General features: G+C 57.6%; 1 protein-coding gene across 3 annotated transcripts; it reads left to right on the top strand.

Moving 5' to 3' along the window:
• The first annotated feature begins 1086 nt into the window (after positions 1-1086).
• On the top strand, positions 1087-19960 carry PWWP3A (PWWP domain containing 3A, DNA repair factor). 3 transcript variants are annotated; one of them, XM_082652606.1, is made up of 14 exons: positions 1087-1124; positions 2132-2260; positions 2835-2920; positions 4234-4304; positions 5810-6541; positions 7675-7776; positions 9456-9526; positions 10838-10914; positions 11359-11419; positions 12860-12935; positions 13274-13324; positions 13739-14175; positions 15322-15410; positions 18518-19960. In XM_082652606.1, the coding sequence occupies exons 2-14, from the start codon at positions 2207-2209 to the stop codon at positions 18570-18572; spliced, it is 1962 nt and encodes a 653-aa protein (XP_082508732.1). In that variant the 5' UTR covers positions 1087-1124; positions 2132-2206; the 3' UTR covers positions 18573-19960. The 3 variants fall into 3 exon arrangements, with proteins under 3 accessions (XP_082508732.1, XP_082508731.1, XP_082508733.1); XM_082652605.1 differs by lacking the exon at positions 1087-1124 and adding an exon at positions 1142-1247; XM_082652607.1 differs by lacking the exons at positions 1087-1124; positions 2132-2260; positions 2835-2920 and adding an exon at positions 2955-3172 and having other exon boundaries at positions 4166-4304.
• The last annotated feature ends 109 nt before the right edge of the window (positions 19961-20069 follow it).

Below are 20069 nucleotides of genomic sequence, written 5' to 3'. Positions count from 1 at the left end.
TTACACACACACACACACACACACACACACACACACACACACACACACACACACACACACACACACACACACACACACACACACACACACACACACACACACACACACACACACACACACACACACACACACACACACACACACACACACACCCCCGAGCCACCCAGCCTGCACCACGGCGGAATCTGTATTTTCTCAAAGAGCATCCAAATGGCCTGTGGACTGAGACGCCCCGCCGTGTTTCCATGCATTCGGGGCCCTAAGGAGGCCACGAAGGGACCCCGCTCAACACCTTGATCTTGTGAACAGGGACTCCGACCGCCGCATGACCGGGGCGAGCGGCCACCTGGCCCTGCGTGGGCTGCACCGGTGTCCACGGCCCCCTCGCGACCCGCCGCGTTTGACACAAAACTTCCCCAAACGAAGCGGGCCGAGCAGAACCGGCTCCCGAACGCGGCGCCACGAGACGCCGAACCCCGAATTCTGCCTTCGACCCAACAGACACTCTGGGTCCGGGCGGAGGGGACACACTAGCGTGTGCGGCCGTCTGTGGGGTCGCCACTTCACACACCTGAACCCCACACTGTGTCTTCACACCGACCCCACGGCGACCACCGCACTGACGCGGCCGGCGGGGCACCTGCTTCCCGGGTCACCGCCCACACAAGTGGGTCATGTGCGAAACGCACGACCACCCCTCTGGTGGGCGCGGGTCGGAACCGCCGCGACGCCTCACCGCAGGCGCCTCAGGCCATGGAAGGTTCTGGAAGGCTCTCGAGGCTTTCCTCAGGGCCTTGGCGGGGAGGGGCCTCGAGAGCCAAGGGGGCCTGACAGGCGCAGGCAGGAGGAGGCGGGAGCACGGGCCAGAAGATGGAGGTCGCCGCCGTCGCCGCCCCCCTCGAGCCCGCAGGCCCGCCCGCGCCCTTCAGTCAGCCTAGCGCGCGCCCGCCTGTCTCTCTGCGCCCATCCGGGCGGAAGGGGCGGGGCCGTGGCGCGAACGCTGGCTCCCCATTGGTCGGCGGTGGGGGTGGGGCTTAGTACCGCCGCCAGCCTGGCCCCGCCCCCGGCACGCGGGAGCGGCGGCGGCGGAGGTGGCGGCGGCGGCGGCGGCGGCGGCGGAGGCGGTGAGCGCGGGCGCGGACGGCTGCGCGTGGGGCGGCGCGGGTGCAACCGCTGTTGGACCGCCGCGGCCACCTCGCCCTCCGCACCGGGCTCGGGGACGCCGTGCTGGGGAGGCGGGGCGCTGGGTGAGCCCGGCGGGCTGCGCCCCTCGGGTCGTCCGGGCGGGGGCTGAGGCGGCGGGGCGGGCCTGGGGGAGGGGCGAACCCCGAAAGAGGCTTCCCAGGGCGGTAACCCGCCCTGCCGCGGGAGCCCCCGTCTCTGTTCATTGAACCCCTTTGCTGTCTAAACCCCTTTTCTGCTTGGACCCCACTTCTGCATTCTGAACCCCCATCTCTGCTCCCCGAACCCCTACCTCTGCTCCCTGAAGCCCCTCGTTTGCTGCCTGAACCCCTATCTCTGCTCCCTGAAGCCCCCCCGCTCCCTGAAGCCCCCATCCTCTGCTAACTGGACCCACCCTCTCCTGCCGGGGTGAACCCCTCTTTGCACAAACGAACCCCCCCCACGTCCTTTTCTTTACTGTCACCGCCAGACCAGCCTTCCCCATTGATGTAATCAACGGTCTGCAGCTGTCCAGTCCTTTCAGGGACACGGCAGCCAAAAGAGCAGTCATTTTCCTCTGATTTTATTTTTTTGCGCTGTGGTCAACTGTTAACTCCCCAAACATGGGAGGGTTGTAAGCTTTGATTGTTTTTAAGCTTTGATTGTTTACAACGCCTCTCCCGCCGACGTTGGAGGCAGGCTGATTTATTCAGGAGCCTTTTAAAAGTAATCTAGACAGAACCTTTGGGAGGGACTTTGGCTGTATTTTATTTATGAAAATCATCCAGGCGTCTCCCTAGGCACTGAGGCCAGTCACTTCTTTTTGGCATTGAGCCCACTCAGTGCAGGATGATGGAATTGAACCATCTCCTTGAGGATCAGCCCCGCTAACCTTTGCCCTTGAGGGTTGTGTCTGCATTGAAATGGGAAGCAAACGATGTTATAAACCACCGTGCAAATTTTGTTGCAGGGCACATCGCGTCAGACCTTCAAGTACTTTGTTTGTGCCAAATCATTACTGCTTACCACATGAGTCTAAATCACGATGGATGCCAAGTATGTCCTCTGCAGATGGAAAAAGCGATTATGGCCTGCAAAGGTGACAGCCATTCTTCTGTAATTTCAGGAATTAGAAATGACTTTCGGGTGACAAGTAAAATCTTTATCAGGAGATACCTAGGAGCTGCTTCAGCGAAATAATTGAGTCTGAACAGTTGGCGCTCCTCTCCGTTGGCACCGATTCTCCCTCCTTCCCCGTCTAATGGGGTTTTGGTTGAGTGCTTACAAGGTTATGCTTCCGAAAGTGTCTTTTTTTTTCCTCACACTGGGGAAAAAAAAAACACAAATTTAACAGAGTCAGCTATAAAAAGGCATGTGAGGCTGTAACTCAAGGAAATAGCTGGCCGGGAGCCCTGATAGTAAATAACAGGAGTATCTCGGGGAGACTTCCCAGCAGCATAGTGGGAAGAGGGCCAGATAAAACCCTGGTACTGGTCTGGATCTGCTGCTGCACCTTGTGCCTCGGTTTCCCTGCCTCTGGAGTCCTTTGCTCCTTTAAGAATCATCTGCTGCATTTGTATTTATGGGTCGCCACGGCTTCTTACATTGTGTTAGCTGTTTGTTGTGTCTTAGTAACGAGGCTTTGTTTTCCTTTTTCTTTTTTTCTAATGTAGGTCTTGGCCGGAACTGAGAAGTCAGCCAAAAATAAGAGAAAAAAGGAATTTTTTCTAAACGTTCAGATACTTTCCCTAGACAAAAAGTTAAGTGTTGTGTTTTTGTGATATTATCTTTTTTCCATATGGGATTTCGGATACCACCACTCCTTCCCCAAAAAAGCGAAGAGCACTCTTAAGGGCTTCTTATTTTTTTAGTTATAAATGGGGTCAAAATAACCCAAAGAGGAAAACAACTGATTTTATTTCACGAAAGTTTGGAAATTGAAGATGCATACGAGGTACTGATGTCCAGCGAGATCAGTACAAAAATGGAACGAATGTAAATTAAATGGGAGGTAAACGCTCGTTGGGGTTCAAGTAGGGCTGTTTCCTTCCCACAGATGTATTTGTGTGTCTTTTTTTCAGAAACTTATGTAACAGTCCCCTGAGTTTGGGGATATTTGATGTTTGAGCCTGTGCCTCTCATAAGAAACTGTCGTTTAGCGTTCAGAAGGCAAACACATGGGTGTGGGGGAAGCACGTTACGTTGTGTTCTTGATCGTCCGTGGTGGAAGGACGTAGATGACCGGGAAGGATTAAAATGCCCAGGTCATGTGTGTCTGACGGGAGAATTCCCAATTCTAAATAGAGAATGAAACCAAGTCAGCTCCTGCCCCTGCCTCCCTGCGTCCCCATCCCTCTTTCTTCAGAGCCGCTCCTAAGCCTGCTTAGTCCACAGCTCACACTTTCCCTGAGGCTGGGAAGGTAATTGAATACTCGAGTTTGAAAGGAAAGCCCATCCTTTTAAACTAAAACACACCTGCTGGTCTGTAAACAGCTTTTAGTGACATTATCCTCTACCCTGAGAATCTAACAAAGGAGTTATTTGTGCAGTTGAAAGTGGGATTTGCCGCATAAAAGTCACAATTTGAATTCTTTTTTTTTTTTTTTTTTTTTTTTTTTGCGGCATGCGGGCCTCTCACTGTTGTGGCCTCTCCCGTTGTGGAGCACAGGCTCCGGACGCGCAGGGTCAGCGGCCATGGCTCACAGGCCCAGCCGCTCCGCGGCATGTGGGATCCTCCCGGACCGGGGCACGAACCCGCGTCCCCTGCATCGGCAGGCGGACTCTCAACCACTGCGCCACCAGGGAAGCCCTGAATTCATTTTTGCTCTTAAATCCAGCCAACCTTTTCTGTCTTAAAAGGGGAAAGGAAAAAACAAAAAAACATTCACCAGGGTCCTTGCTGCCTCTCACCTCAGGTGCATGAATTCCCAGTTGGCCGTGACTTTTGGTTTGAGTGGAAGGGTGCAAAGGAAGAAAATGAATCTAATTCTTTTGTCGTTTAAAGCAAAACATGTTTGAAAACGTCTTGGTGGCATGGCTGGTGGCGTATAATGGCCGTTCCTGTCCCTGCAGAATTAAGGTGAAAAGCACGGGAGCCCAGATCCTGAAGAAGTCTCACATCGAAGGCATCGCTTCCTCGTTAGGTAAGCATGTTTTTGAGTAACTCTGAGGTTTTAATGAAGTAAGAGGCAGTTTGGGAGAAGATGGAGACTCGGGTCTGCAAAGCGACCCTGTTCAGGGTTTCCCCTTCATACAAGGGAACGTGATTTCCCTGAGCTGGAGGAGATGGGTCTGTTTTCTTCACCCTTTCTAGAATTTGCCCCTCGAGCCCATCCTGTTCTTGACTCCCAGGATGGCCAGTGGTGGCGTCAGGGTCCACAGGCCACATCCGCGGCCCTGCAGGCCGTGCAGAAGGGGGGCGCCTCCCTGAAGAAAGGGAGAGAGGCTTTTCCTCTTTTTATGTTCTTTGCTTATCGCGTAGCAAGAGTGAGGTGCTTCTGTTGCTGGTCTGGCCTCCGCCCAAGGTCTGAGAAGCAGTTGGATGTGTATTTAAATTCTATCGCTGAGCCCAGGGGAGAAAAAAGGGTGTGACTGGCACCAGCCTTGCTGCCACGGTGTCTGCGGGCTGTCGGGGCGGGGGGCGGCGTGAGGCGGGCTGGAAATGGAGCCCAGACTCCGGCCTCCTTGGCATCTCGTCGCAGGTCAGACAGACTTGGCCTGAGCCCGGCCCAGCTCTGCCCAAGGTGCACACACCCTGGGGGAGACAGACCGGGCACCGGCCTAGGCGCGCCCTTCCGCAGGCCCAGACGCGGAAGCGTTCTCCCTGCTGAGACTGGGAGTGCTTACTTCACGTGCGGAGAGCTTTCTGTCTTGCATAAAGGTTACCCAGGGTATCTTCCAGAGGTGACTGTGACGTAGGGTCCATGTTCCTGCGTCTCTGGGGAAACAGCTCTCGTTCAGAGCACGATGCCCACCTCGGGCGGCAACGACCAGCACCTCTCGGATGCCGTGACTGTCCGTGCAGCCCGTGTTGGGGGGCCACTTGCTTGTGGATGCCTTTGCCTTTAGACGGGCAAACACTGTTGATGGAGGCGTAATCTATGCCTGCTGAGCTGTGGCGTCGCCTCTGTCCCCTCGTTCAGATAAAGAGCACGGCGCCTGCGCGTCAGAGTGAACGAGGAAGGCTGTTCAGGCTGAAGTTCCCAGGCCCCTGGTGCCGCTTGCTGGCTTGGAAACGCCCTTGCAGAGGAGCCTCGTAGCTGTCTGTTCGTCACCCCCACCCCAGAGTGCACTGCCCACAGAGTTCTTATTTAGTTGGTGTGGGTTTCTGTTGACCCTGATTGAATTTGAAACTGTGAGGCTGAGAGAGGATCGGACAAACTCTGAATGGGTTTTGCCGGCGGCATTGTTTTGTAACCTGGAGGAATGTATCTCTGTAACCCAATCAGGGTAGGGTCAGTCAGTTTGCTTTTGGGAAAGGGAAACCTTGCAGCCCTCAACTGTTGTTTTGTCGTCCGGGTCCCTCCTTTGGGAAGATGTAGGTGAGAAGCGTCAGCCTCCCTTCAGGTGCCGAGACCAGCGATCCCAATGAGACGCCCCAGCCGGTGGAGGGCCCATCACCAGGCTTTGCTCCTTTTCTGTCCTTCAGCCTTGCAGAACGAGGTTGCTGCCACGCCCCTGGAGGAGCTGGCCTACAGGCGGTCGCTCCGCGTGGCTCTGGATGTTTTGAATGAGAGGACCCGTCCGCGTCAAGGAAGCTCTTCCAGGGAAGAGAGGACCACTCAGTCTCTGAGAGTGAAGCCCACGGAACCGGCCTCCTCGCTCTGCCACTCCAGCCCTTCGCCTTTACTCCACGAAGATGCGTCGGGCAGTCCTGGGCACACGAGGAGGGAACGTGCGCCCCAGAGGCTGTCCGGCCTGCCCGCTCGCAAGGAGGACCCCGGGTGCAGAGTGGACCACAAGAAGGGGCTCGGGAGAAGCGGAGGCCTGCGCGCCCGAGCTGTCTCCTTGGCCGGCAGTGGTGCTCAGGACGGACGGGGATCCAGAAAACACCGGGCAAACCGGACGGTGAACCGGACAACGACACCGAGTAAACGGGAGAGGAACCTAGCACGGGGGCCCAGCTGGGGTCAGGAAGCGCCTCCGTCCTCAGAGGGAGCTCGGGAGGAAGAGAGTGAGATGGTGGCCGGCCTGGCAGCCCTGCGCTCCTCTCCCGGAGGTGGGGCCGAGGGTCCTCGGGGCGGCCCCAGTGCCCGTGGCCACCCTGCCCAGCACCTGTGCCCGGACAGCGGCCAGAGGCCGGGGCCCCGCATGGCTCCGCGCAGCCCCACTCAGCTCGGCCCCGCAGAGGAGACCAGAGACGCCCAGCTCCTGGAGGGAGGTAAAAGCCCCGGAGAGGAGGAGGTGTGTGCCGGGGAGGGGGCGGCGTCTGCTTCTCCTGTGGCCCATCCGGAGCCAGACACCCGTGTTTTTTTTTTTTTTGCGTTATGCGGGCCTCTCACGGTTGTGGCCTCTCCCGTTGCGGAGCACAGGCTCCGGACGCGCAGGCTGAGCAGCCATGGCTCACGGGCCCAGCCGCTCCGCGTCCCCTGCATCGGCAGGCAGACTCTCAACCACGGCGCCACCAGGGAAGCCCCACCCGTGTATTTTTAACCAGATCCTGAATTAGATTGTTACCAAGATAGATCCCAAGCAGAGATCTCCTAAGTCCTTTTCGTCTGTCTCTCCCACTGGGCTATAATTACCTCAACTGCTCCCAAATACTTGCGTGTTTTTATTTTTGTTTTGAGGCGGAGGGAGGGAGTGGAGGGGCGCGGGGCCGAAGCATGTGGCTGTGATAATGCTGCATCTGCTCCCCGAGGATTAATTCCTTTCTTCTTCCCGTGGCAGAAGCCATGATGCACTCCGTTAAATTGGCAGGAATCTCAGAAGTGATTAACTCACTTGAAAGGCTCCTGACTTTTTAAGGATTCCCGTGTCGTGTATTTTTGTGTGGTTGCAGCCAGGCGCTATGATTCTCTCCGTTTGGACCTTGTAGCATCCCACTTAGTTTTGAAATGCTAATTTGCAAATCTTCATTTCTGCACGGCTGATACCTTGCGCTCTGCCTGCCCCGCAGTCACTCCTGGGTTTCTGCCTTTCTTCGGCCCCTGAAAGGGGCCTTCTCCCCAGCGCTGGAGGCGCGGGGATGGTTTCCCAAGGGGCCTGGCCCCAGGGCCACCCCCTCCCCGCGTGTCCGAGGGCGCCTGCGTGAAGGGACAAGCCGCACGCGAGGACCACTTGCCCAGTTCCTCCACCTTCCCTGCTTGCGCTCGCGGTCTCTCCTGCCCTCCTTTCTCTCTTATTCTGTTGAATGTGCTTTAACCGACGTGCCCTGCCTGAGCGAGGCCGCGAGGAAGTCTGCGTCGCGGCAGCTTTGCTCTCTGCGCCGATGCCCATGTATCAGGAGGTGTTGTTCCCGGGCTGAGTCCCCATGACTGTGACGGGGAAAGTCTGATCTACCCTTGTTGGCAGCCCGTCCACCTTCTGAAGAGTCAGTGGAGTTGGACGCCGTGAACTGTCTCCTGGCAGAGGACGAGGAGGACGAGGAGCCCCCGAGAATCCTCCTATACCGTGGTGAGTGGGCGGCGCCTTCCTTGGGGGAGGCCTGCGGTGCCTGACGTCCGGGGAAGGTCTCTCGCGGCGCTGCCTGGGTTTCGTCCTGAGCCGAGGGCTTACAGACAGGGAGTCCGGGGTCCGCTGTCCAGGACAGCCACGTGAGGGGGGCTCCCTGGGGCGCGACAGCCCAGCCTCCCTGCTGTCCCCTCAGAGGGGACGGAGGACGGCAGCCAAGTGAATAGATGGGCTCTGTCGCCACCACTTGGGTGTGGCCTGGCGCTGCCTCGCAGCCTTCCCGGGTGGCGTCCGGAGAAGCAGGGGCTTGGCGCCCCCATGTGTGCACAGTGCCCCCGCCCCCGGGCACAGGTCAGCTGCCCCTGTCCTCCCCGGAAGGGGGTCAGACACAGGCCCCAAGGTCAGAACCGGCCAGGAATGGAAAGCTAGTTTGCTTTCAACTAAATAACTGAGGACCGGTTTCAGTATTAGACTCGCCCGTTAACCGTTAGTCTTAACGTGGTCTGGGGGTGGTTTTGGATCTCTTTATTGTGAAACATTTACGCGTGCACAGGCTGCAGCACGAGCAGCACGGGAGGCCTGGGGGCTTCTCCTGCACGGCCGGGGGGCTGGCCTGGAGCCACCCCACCCCATCCCCCGTCGTCCCCACACAGCAGGCTCCCTGCCCTTTCTGTGTACGCGAGTCTCGGGCGTTTCCCGCGGGCTCTGCCGATTGTTCCTGGTGGCGGCTGGTTACTGGGGTGTCTGGATGCTTCCGCCTGGGCTGCAGTGCCTGGGCTCCTGGGGAGTCACTGGGGTCAGCTCCCCGCGGGCTCGCTGGGCGCAGGGGGGCCGCTGTGCCTTCTTGCAGAGGGCGTTTCCGTCCCCGTCTCCACATGGGGGTCAGTTACAGCCCCAGAAACCCGGGCGTTGGCTCTTTTCTCCCGGTTTTGTCTTCCATTTGGTTTTGGTTTGCTGGTGTTTTGGCCGGTCGGCCCGGGTTGGCTGTCTGCACCCGTGACCCGTCGTCCTGGGGGCCACGACGCTCCTCTCGCGGGTGACCAGTGCTCTGTGTGTGCCCCAGGCGGCTCCCTGTGCCCCAGGTCCCCTTTCTCTCACAGCCCTTCCTCCTGTCAGACACCACAGCGCGGCCGGTTCTTGAATATTTGAGTTATTTACACATTCTGGAACTTTTTTGGTTGAGGATGCAGTTAAATTTTGTTGAGAAGTTACTTGTAGTTATCTTACGATTGCTTGAATAGTTCTCTTTATTTTAACCCTTTAAAGCCCCCAGTTTCCCAGACAGATGAGCTTCTCAGAAATCCAGTCCCCATATGGGGTCTTCATTGTGTGCTGTGGTCTCCTTTCTGTTTATGTGCCAAGCTCTTTAAAAAGTGCTCTATTCTGGAGTAACCTGAGGCTTACAGAGCAGTGGCAGAGGTGGCACCGAGCCCCCGCCCGCCCCTGTCCCCACGAGCACGGCACACGGTCACTGCTAGGAAACCAGCTGTCGCCCTGGCCGCGCTTGTGGTCGGCATTTGGGTTCCAGGGGCAGGAGTTACAAACCTGCCCCTCAGACTCTCGGGTCGACGCTGGGCTTGAACAGTGTCTCCGTGGTTGTGTTTTCTCCAGCGGTCGCTTTTTGTGCCTGATATGGATCTAACTTGTCTCTTTTTGTTTTCCTTTCTTTCTTTCGATTCTAGAACCACGTTCGTTTGAAGTAGGAATGCTAGTCTGGCTTAAATACCAAAAATACCCCTTCTGGCCCGCAGTGGTAAGAATCCTTCTCTGCCCCCTGCTTGCTCAGTTGGTCCCCCGAGCCTGAGGTCCAGCGTCCTCCATTCTTGACACCAGGACCCGGGCAGCTGGTTCACTGTTCTGTTGTTACTGGGGAAACGCTGGGTACATGAGCATCGACGTGGACACGTTTCCCTAAGGGAAGGGGGTCTCAGCCTTCTGGCACAAAGGATTGTGAGGCTTATAGGTCAGGTTTTTATCAAGCAGGCTTAGAAAGCCCGCCTCCAAAAAATGCCCACAGTTTGCTCATTTTCAATATTCTACATTTCAGCTTTTTAGCGAGCAGATTAGGGTGGGCATCGGTTGCGCAGCAGGTGTTTGAGGTCCTGGCTGCGCCCCCAGTGCAGGGGACACCCTTAAGTGTGGCTGACGTCCTGGCTGTGCCTCCTCCGCCTGCTTGGACGGTGCCCATGGTCAGTTGGAGAATTTGTGAGGCAGGGGCACCACCCGGTTACCCTCGCTCCTGCCATTTCCACCTTAATTTCCCCCCCCCCCTTTGTCTTCTGGCAGGGACAGGGTCCTGATGGTTCTAGCTGTAGTCCTTTAACTTTTAGGAAGAGGCAGTGGCGTGTAAATCCAAAAGATAGCTGCCACAGTGGAGCGGCTTTTGTTGTCGCGATGAGTCTGAGCTCGTCCAGGTCAGCATGGCCTCCTGACACGTGACTGACCGTCCCGGGAAGGACAGAATGAAATCTTTGCGGCACCTGTAGATAGAGCGCAGACGTGCAGTTGAACCGGGGTTGCCGTGCAGCTCCGTGGCAGGGTTTGGGGGGCTGATTATCGGGGACCCTCGCTTCCCGAGGTGCCGTGTCCCCCTGCGGTTGGCAGCCTTCTCCCCGCCATTCCGCTTTCCCCAGTTCCCGGGGGCCCTGCTGGTTCATGGGTGCCAGTGGTGTGCGGGCTCCAGCCTCACCGACGGCGCTGGTGACACGGAGGGGGGGCCCCTCCGGGGTCCACAGCCTGCCGCCTCCCGCCTGACCTCTGCTGGGCCCGGCAGGGCCTCCCGGAGCTCGCTTTGCCCATCCCCCAGAGTGAGGAGGATCGCGCCCTGAGCCGAGCGGAAGTGCTGAAGGCAGCGGCCGTGATTCCTCTTGTAGAGCCCTGGCTCTGCTCGGTCGGAGCGGCGCTGAGGGCCATGCGACGATTTCTGAGCGTTCCCCGGTGTCGGCTGTCAGTCCAAGCCGGCTGCGTTCCTCGTCACATGCTTGATGAGGTGACATCAGGAAAGTGTCGAAAACCCACGACCTTCTGGGTCCTTGACACCTGGTTTTCTTGGATCTGCCAACAGGTCAAAAGCGTCAGGCGAAGAGATAAGAAAGCGAGTGTGCTTTTCATTGAAGGAAACATGAACCCCAAAGGGAGAGGGTAAACCCACTGTTCTCTGCTCTTGCCGAGTGCTTCTGGGTGGACGCTGGCGAAGGGGGCTGGGGTGGGGTCCAGAGCCCCAGATGAGGATCCCTGTGAAGGTGGTGTTCAGGGACGCGGCCAGATGGTCGGGTTTTCCAGAGTGCTTGTCGGCTTCCAGAGTCAGCCCTGCTGGACGCTCCTTGGGCCCCAGCAGAGTTGGCTCCCTGCAGGGGCCGTGAGCAGCCCCCTGCCCAGTCACCCCCCTAGTCCTCGACTGAGGGCAGGAGCACCGTCTGCCCGGAGCCGGCCTGGAAGTGTGGGCACACCTGGGCCCGGCTCCGAGGGGCTCCCTCCACCGACGAGCCGGCGCTGGCAGAGGCCCGACGCTTTCCCAGAGGAAGGACGCTTTTGGGTCGCGAGATGGGGCTGGTTCCCGTGAACCTCTGCTCTCTCTGCTTCCAGCATCACGGTGTCTCTCCGGCGACTGAAGCACTTTGATTGTAAAGAAAAGCAGGCGCTTCTGGTACGTGGATGGTTGTTTGCGCTGCTTTGAAGGGCTGGCTTGGTGGCTGGTAACCACCACGAGGCCCTTCAGACAGCGGTAGTTGTGGGAGTGGCGCCTGGCCTCGGCTGCTCCGCTGGGGGTCACTGCCCCTCGGGCGGCTGCTGGCCGTTCCCCACTGAGCAGGTTTGGCGTGGAGGACAGGGCGCCCTGCGCAGAAGGGAGGTGGGAGAGCCCAGGGCCAAGGCCCACAAGTTGCGGCTGTGTCTGAGCCGCCCCCGGGAAGGGCACCATAGACCCCGAGGCCTTGAGCCTGAGTGCCACATACATCAGGGAACACCATTGCCGTGGCCCTGTGACTGGCCCAGCCCGAGTCCCCAGGAGCTGGTCCACACGGTGCTGTCTGTTAACTCTGAAATACCCACCACTTCGTTGTCCCAACTTTCAAAAACACAGACTGCGACTGGGTCGGGCAGTGGGGCCCGTGAGCCCCGCTCCAACGTGGGTGTCTGCTTGGCCCCCGGTCAGCGGGCTCTGCGCTCGGCATGGGGTGATGCCTTCCCGTGTGGGAAGCAGCGTCTGAGCTGGTTCCCAGGGTGAGTGGGATGCGGTAGGGCTGTCGGGGCGTCTCCCGCCGACCATCTGTTCTCTGAGGGCAGCAGGCCACGGGCCTTGAGTGCGGGCACTGCTCGGAAGGTCGGCACCCACGCTGGACCCAGCCTTGGGCTCTTGGGACCGGAGGGCGGGGGCAGAGGGGGGGGAATCGAGTTTGAGATTCGTGTGCCTCAAATACCTGAGGAATGGGTTTTATCGCAAGGACGCCTGGGTTCAAGAAGATGGCGCGTAGGTCTCGCGGGACCCGGATGCCTGGGCACGTCCCCTGGAAACGGGCCGTGGGAGCTCAGGCATGTGCCAGCGCCACCCTGCTGTCGCAGGTGCTGGTCAGCGGGCCTGGCCACGGCCCAAGCACCCTCCTCCTCTGGAGCTGCCTGCCCCTCCCATCACACGCCTGTGGGTCTCAGGCTGGTCTTGCTGGTCATCCCAGCTTAGGGGTTCTCACCGGGGGTGACGGCCTTCGGTTGTTGTGAGGATCACAGGCCAGGGGTCCCTCCCCCGGGGCAGCACTTCTTCCCACTGACCGTGTACAGTCGAGGGCCACGGGCCCAGAGGCGTCTTCCACAGGGTTCATCTCCTGCAACCTCACGTCTTGTCAATCTGATGGCCTGTCAGCTGCCCTGCGGTGGGTTTTCGCCCTCCTGCTCTCAGGGTCTGTGGTGTCTCTCTTGGCCCCGAGGGCTTGGCTCACAGGTGACCGTTTTCTGAGCAGCCCCGGCCCCAGACATGCCTCGCAGGGAGCCCTGTGTGGGGGCGTCTGCAGGCCCCTTCCTGGACGAGGGGACTGAGGACGCAGGACCTCGGAGGTGCTCTCGGCTGATGCCCGCCGTCTGGCTTTTGTTGCAGGACGAGGCCAAGGAGGATTTCGACCAGGCCATCGGCTGGTGCGTCTCCCTCATCACCGACTACAGGGTCCGACTGGGTACGTGGGGCTCCGGTGCCCCTGCACGAAGTGACGGGGGGCAGCAGTGCGGGGCCTCCCCTGAGGGCCCCCGAGGGCGGAGGGTGGCCCGGTCCCCATAGCTGTCTAGCCCTGCCCCGAGCAGGCTTTCTCCCCATCCCTGCGGATGGGCAGGCGCCTGGTGGAGGCTCATCCTGGGTCTGAACAGAACAGTTTCCTTTGAATCGGGGTTGGTTTCTATCTGTCCCAGGTCCGGCCATGGGGGGTCCTCGGGCTTGAGGTCGGGGTGCACACCGGCTGGACGACCCGGCAGAGTCCAGTCCTGTGTGTGACCTGACTTCCCTTCCGCCCCTGTGCAGGCTGTGGTTCCTTCGCAGGCTCTTTCCTGGAATACTACGCGGCTGATATAAGTAAGTTCACCAGCAGCTCCTTTAAGGTGGGACCCGCTCTTTTGCCCATTAGGAGCGGCAGTCTTCTTTGAGCTCTGGAGGGGTGTGTGCGGCGGGCAGCGCGCCCCAAGCCTGAGGCCTACGGTCCAGCCATGCCTGGGTCCACGGGGTCCCCTTGCTTCCCTCTGCCGTGGGGCCGGGAGGGCGGCTGCACACCCACACCTGCCGCCAGCGCCCAGGTCACCCGCCTGGCGCCGGGGCATCTGCGTGGCCCTTTCCCTGCCCTCCTGTCACTGGCCTCTGCAGGGTGCCGCTGAAGCAGGGTGGAGGGCAGAGCTGGGACGAGGGGCGGGGGTCCTACTGGGGGGAGAGCCCTCGGGGACTGTCCCGGCACAGCCGAGGGCGCCCAGTCACGGGAGTGCGCTTCCTCCGCAGGCTCCCCCGTCCGCAAGTCCATCCAGCGGGACGTCCAGGGGACCAGGTTTCCCCCGCTGAGCGGGGTGGGCCCCGAGGAGGCCTCGGCAGGGAACCCGCGGGGCAGGAGGCCGGCCTGCAGGAAGGTGCTCCCTGATCGCTCGCGGGCCGCCCGGGACCGGGCCAACCAGAAGCTGGTGGAGTACATCGTGAAGGCGCGGGGTGCCGAGAGCCACCTGCGGGCCATCCTGAAGAACAGGAAGCCGTCCAGGTGGCTAAAAACGTTCCTGAGCTCGGGTCAGTACGTGACCTGCGTGGAGACCTACCTGGAGGACGAGGAGCAGCTGGACCTGGTGGTGAAGTACCTGCAGGGGGTGTACCAGGAGGCGGGCAGCAGGCTGCTGGCACGCGGGCACGCGGACGGCATCCGCTTCGTCCTGGACGTGCTTCTGCCCGAGGTGAGCGCCGGCGGACCCTGCGGCACCCTGGGGTGCCGGGGCCTGGGCGTCGTTCTCCAGAAGCCTTCCTGGGGCGGTGCCGCCTGAGCCGTCTCCCCGAGGTGCTGTGGGCTGGGTGCTGCGGCCTGGGCCCCTCGGCCGGTCCCTGGCCCCGGGGAAGGGGAGCTTAAGCTTTGCGAACGCGCTTCAGCTGGGGCGCGGGCGGTCGAGGAGCTGGTGCACGGCCCCTCGGCCGTTCTTCAGTTCAGGGAGGATGCTGCTGGCCATGAATGAATGTGTGGGAAAATGTCACCAGGCTCTAAAGTGTTGAGCTTTATCGTTGTGGAGGTTTCAAATACGTTAAGAAAAATTAAGTAGCGCCGTGAACCCTCACGTGTCCGTCACCAGCTGGAATAGTGTGGCCTTGCTCCACTTGCACCTCCAGTCCCTCCTTCTGGATTGTTTTTTATCCGTGCATACTTTCATGTGTGTCTCTACAAAGGGTGATCCTGCCCCCTGGGGACACTGGGGGATGTCTGGGGTTGTCTGTGGTCGTCACGAGTGGGGGGCTTCTGCCATCCTGTGGGTGGGGACCAGGATGCTGCTCCACACCCCACAGTCCAGGACGGCCCCTGTGTCAGCTGTGCCGAGGGGAGAGAGACCCTGCTCTGAACCAGAGGAACTCTTCAAAAATAAATAGCTACGATACTATGATTTCACTCCAAAAAGTAACAGTGATCTTTTGATATCAGACATCTATTGTATATTCAGATTACTTCTTTGTGTTTTCTTGTTTTTTTCCTTTTTTTTTCTTTTTTTATGGCCACACCACACGGCCTGTGGGATCTTATTAGTTTCCCAACCAGGGATTGAACCCAGGCCTGGCAGTGAAAGCATGGAGTCCTAACCACTGGACCGCTAGGGAAGTCCCCAGGTTTTGCCTTTCGCTGCTTTTAGTGACATGAAGTTTCGTCTCATCCAAAAGAGAGCATTGTAGATTTAATTAGGAAACACCAGGAGCAGAGATTTTGCAGACTGCACGAGTGTTGAGCTGGGAGGGCCCTGGCGGCCGGGGCGTGGCTGGACCACCCGCCCACGCGGCCTCCTCCAAGCTCCGTGCGAGCCGCCGGGCCTGGCCCGAGCCTGACGTGTGCTGCCCTCTTGCAGGCCATCATCTGCGCGATTTCCGCTGTGGATGCTGTGGACTACAAGACGGCTGAGGAGAAGTACATACGAGGACCTTCACTCAGCTACCGGTAGGCAGGCCGCGCTGCGTCCCGAAGGGCTTCGTCTCCACGCGCCGGCGGCTGCGGTGGCTGGGCTGAGGGGCCCTGGTCCGAGCGGGCAGAGCTGGGCCCGCCACGCCCTGCGTCCTTCGTGGGGCTGATGTTTGCCTCCCCAGCGTTCTTCCCCGTTGCCTCGATGCCACGGCTATTTGAGGAAACAGTGAGATTAAGCAACAGCCGCTGCCCGGACGTCCCTGGCTGGTGGGAAGAATGCGGTGATCAAGATGTTCCTCTCACGTTGCTGTGGTTAGCGCCCTGGACTGGCGGTCTGGAGCCCCTAATCCTGTCTCTGGGCGGGCTGCCAGGCCTCGCTGGGAGCAGGCGGGGCCGCGTGGCGGTGACAGGCTGAAGACTCAACTAGGGTCTCGTGGTACAGACTGTCCCCAGCCTCAGCGGCTGCCCTGCACACCCGGTAAAGAGACGGTGCTCCCGGGAGAGTGAGGTCTGAGCGGCCCATCTCCAGCTGGCACCACCCTCCCGCTCGGGCTGCCGGTCGGAGGGCGTCCTGAGTTTCCCGCAGCCTCAACCGGCTGCAGGCACCCCAGATGCCTATGGAGAGCCATGGGCTGTGCCCCGGCCGCGCCCTGCCGCCTCAGGCGCCGAGCCTGGGCAGCCAGGGGTCCCTTGGGCCGGGTGTCAGTCGGGCAGTGGGTCTGTCCTGGTGCATCCACCTCCCGCTTCTTTTCACACCGTAGTTGCGTTTAGGTTCTTGTGCGCAAACCATCGAGCCTCGGCACCACGACAGGGTTTGGGTCTCCTCTTGGGGTTCTTAGGCTGCTGTGTTCCGTTTACCTTTGGGTCGTCCCCCTCAGGATCATATTCCTTGTTGATCCTGAGAGGGGCAGCCAGTCAACTAACTGATCATGTAATTTTTTGTTAACAGATAGCCATTTTAAAGGACAATTTGCTGTTTCATCAATTTTTCTTTGTAGTTTATTTTTCTTCATTGTGGTGAAATACGCATAACGTAAAATTCAACGTCTTAACCGTTTTAAGCGCACAGCTCAGTGGCATTGAGCACATTGACACTGTTGGGCAACCATCCCCACCATCATTTCCAGAACTTTCTCATCTTCCCAAACTGAAACTTGGTCCCTATGAAACACTCACTTCTCTGTTTATGGTTTTTTTTTTTTTGGTTGGTTGGTTTTTTTGTTTGTTTGTTTGTTTGTTTTTAGCGGTACACGGGCCTCTCACTGCTGTGGCCTCTCCCGTCGCGGAGCACAGGCTCCGGACGCGCAGGCTCAGCGGCCATGGCTCACGGGCCCAGCCGCTCCGCGACATGTGGGATCTTCCCAGACCGGGGCACGAACCCGTGTCCCCTGCATCGGCAGGCGGACTCTCAACCACTGTGCACCAGGGAAGCCCTGTTTGTTTGTTTTTAATTGAAGTATAATTGATTTACAATATTATGTTACTTTCAGGTGTACGGCAAAGTGACTCAGTTATATGTGTACACGTGTGTGTGTCTGTGTTCTTTTTTTTAGATTTTTTTCACTACAGTTTGTTACAAGATACGGAGTATAGCTCCCTGTGATATATAGTAAATCCTTGATGTTCATCTTTTTTATATATACCAGTGTGCATCTGTTAATCTCAAACTCCCACTTTATCCCTTCCCACCCTTCCCCTTTGGCAACCATAAGTTTGTTTATGTCTGTGAGTCTGTGTCTGTTTTGTAAATAAGTTCATTTGTGTCATATTTTAGATTCCACATATAAGTGACGTCGTATGGTATTTCTCCTTTTCTGCCTGATTTACTTCACTTAGTATGGGGATTTCCCTGGCAGTCCAGTGGATAGGAGTTGGTGCTCTCACTGCCGCAGCCAGGTTCCATCCCCGGTTGGGGAACTAAGATCCCACAAGCTGTGTGGCGTGGCAAAAAAAAAACTACAATAATTCACTTAGTATGATAATCTCTAGGTCCAGCTGTGTTGCTGCAAATGGCATTATTTTGTTCTTTTTTATGGCTGAGTAGTATTCTATTGTATATGTGTACCACATCTTCTTTATCTATTCATCGATGGACATTTAGGTTGTTTCCATGTCTTGGCTGTTGTGAAGAGTGCCGCAATGCATGTTGGGGTGCATGTATCTGTTCTTTTTTTTTTTAAGATTTTTTTTTTTTAAATATTTTTTTGATGTGGACCATTTTTAAAGTCTTCATTAAATTTGTTACAGTATTGCTTCTGTTTTGTGTTTTGGTTTTTTGGCCATGATACATGTGGGATCTTAGCTCCCTGACCAGGGACAGAACCCACACCCCCTGCATTGGAAGGTGAAGTCCTAACCACTGGACCGCCAGGGAAGTACCTGTCTTTTCGAATTAGAGTTTTGTCTGGGTATATGCCAGGAGTGGGATTGCTGGATCATATGGTAATTCTGTTTTTACTTTTTTGAGGCATCTCCGTACTGTTTTCCATACTGGCTGCACCAACTTAACATTCCCACCAACAGTGTAGGAGGAGGGTGGAGGGTTCCCTCTTCTCCACATCCTCTCCAGCATTTGTTATTTGTAGACTTCTTTTTTTTTTAATATTTATTTGGTTGTACCGGGTCTTAGTTGTGGCATGCATGTGGGATCTAGTTCCCTGACCAGGGATCAGGTGATACCCCCTGCATTGGGAGCACGGAATCTTAACCACTGCGCTACCAGGGAAATCCCCCGTTACTTGTCGTCTTCATAACAATGGCCATTCCGACCAGTGTGAGTGATACCTCACTGTAGTTTTGGTTTGCATTTCTGTAATAATTAGTGATGTTGAGCGTCTTTTCACGTGCCTGTTGGCCATCTGTATGTCTTTGGGGAAATTTGGATTTAGGTCTTCCCGTTTTTCGATTGGGTTGTTTTCTGTTATTGAGTTGTATGAGCTGTTTGTATATTTAGGAAATCAAGCCCTCTTCAGTCACATCATTTGTAAATATTTTCTCCCAGTCCATAGGTTGATGGTTTCCTTTGCTGTGCAAGGGCTTATAAGTTTGGTTAGGATCCCATTTGTTTATTTTTCTTTGATTTCTCTTGCCTTGGGAGAGGGAATTGCTGACTAAAACGAAGTGATCTCCTTTTGGTTTTGCAGGGAAAAAGAAATATTTGATACGCAGCTCCTGGAAGAAAGGAGCCGGCGAAGCTGAGGCCGGTGGAGGCAAGGCCCTGCGCTCTGGAGCACAGGCGGGCCGTTGGCCTTCCTGACGGCTGCTGCCTCTGTTTTCCTGGCTCTTGTGGAAGGTACAGCTCCTTAAAGGGTTTGAAAGGACAGAGGCATTTTTTTTTTTTTTTAACTTTACGTCATTACCTGTGACTGTACCGTGTAGGTTCACAGAAGGTGCACGTTTGTGTTTTGTGTTGAAAAGCACTGTACCCAACATTAAACAGGAGCTTTAAAGACTCTGATACGAACGTACGGCTCCCGCAACATCAGTGTATTTTTCCGTTTGTTTCCCTCCTGTGTATGGCTCCTCTTATGACGGCTCCTGAGTTTGCTGTGCCTCTGTTACGTGTTTTTGAGGCAAACCCGTGTTTGTAAGAGGCAGGACCCGAGAGCCGCTGCTTTCCCGTGCTCTAGCCTCTGCTGGGACTCGTGCAGGAGAGCAGACGGACCGGCAGTCTTTCCAGCCTCTTTCCGCCCGGCCTCCATGTGGGTTTCCCCGCCCGGCCTTGTCACCGCACAGCCAACTGCCCAGATAGCTGTGACGATCCCACCGGGCTGCTGCGCCCCCCAGCCCGGCCAAGGTCATTGTGTGCACGGCCTGGGCCTGGGCTGTGGGGTCGCGGCCCGGCACCAGTGGAAACCAGTCCTTTGTCTGGAAGCCCGAAGCACAGATGGGTCCCCCAATGCCTGAGGGTTCCAGGCTCAGGGGCCCCCCCCCACCTTTGGAGAGAGTTGTGTGAAGGCCCGGTCCTTGACGTGGTCACAGAAATTCTGTTCTGGTTTAAAGCGACACACGGTGGATTATTTATTCTAAGCTGACGCGAGGCTGCCTGTGGAAGGAAACAGCCAAGTCCCCACCATGATGGCTGCGCCGCGGCATCTGAGCTCGGCCAGTCCTCCCTGAAGCCGGCACCGGCCAGCGAGCGGCCGCTGCAGAGGACAGTTGGGGAGAGGTTCTCGCAGGCGCCGGGGACACGGGCCCTGATCCTGACGGGAGGCTGGGTCCCTGCGGGAAGGAGGTGCAGAGATCACTGCGGGGACCTGCGTGTGGTGTCTCTGCTGGTTTTGCTGAAACCCAAGCAGAGGTGCAGACACGGCCCTGGAGGTCCCGCTGAGCTGCCCCCCAGGGCGGTCGGAGGGGCATCCCGTGTGGGCCAGGCTTGGGAGAATGGCCCCGCTAGCATCTCCACCGTGGCCTCGCTCCCTTCTAGAAAGGTCTAGACAGCAAGCCTCCTTGAAGTGGGTCAGGATGGAGAACAGGGTGCTCTTGTGGGTGAGGCATCCACGTGGACTATTCCGTTATCGTGAAGTATTTTTATATATCTGTGTTCTGAGCTCTGGTTGTGGAATTGAACTATTCAGACTGGAATTAAATGCCGTTTTGCAGCCCTGCCTGTTCTTTCCTGGGCCCCACGCGCAGCCCACCTCGGGCACTCGGGCCGGCCACGCTGTCCCCGATGGCTGCTTCTGGAGGCTCCTT

Source organism: Grampus griseus (genome assembly GCF_964374135.1).
Source record: "Grampus griseus genome assembly, chromosome: 3".
NCBI classification, from domain to species: domain Eukaryota; kingdom Metazoa; phylum Chordata; class Mammalia; order Artiodactyla; family Delphinidae; genus Grampus; species Grampus griseus.
The sequence above is the reverse complement of the archived record's forward strand: the minus strand, read 5'-3'. Positions and strand labels throughout refer to the sequence as shown.

Bases quoted from the DNA above. Each gene is read 5' to 3' on its own strand.
- PWWP3A (XM_082652606.1), top strand. From the start codon at position 2,207: ATGGATGCCAAGTATGTCCTCTGCAGATGGAAAAAGCGATTATGGCCT. The intron at 4,305-5,809 runs GTAAGCATGTTT...TCTGTCCTTCAG, and splicing joins AGGCATCGCTTCCTCGTTAG to CCTTGCAGAACGAGGTTGCT. The intron at 10,915-11,358 runs GTAAACCCACTG...CTCTGCTTCCAG, and splicing joins ATGAACCCCAAAGGGAGAGG to CATCACGGTGTCTCTCCGGC.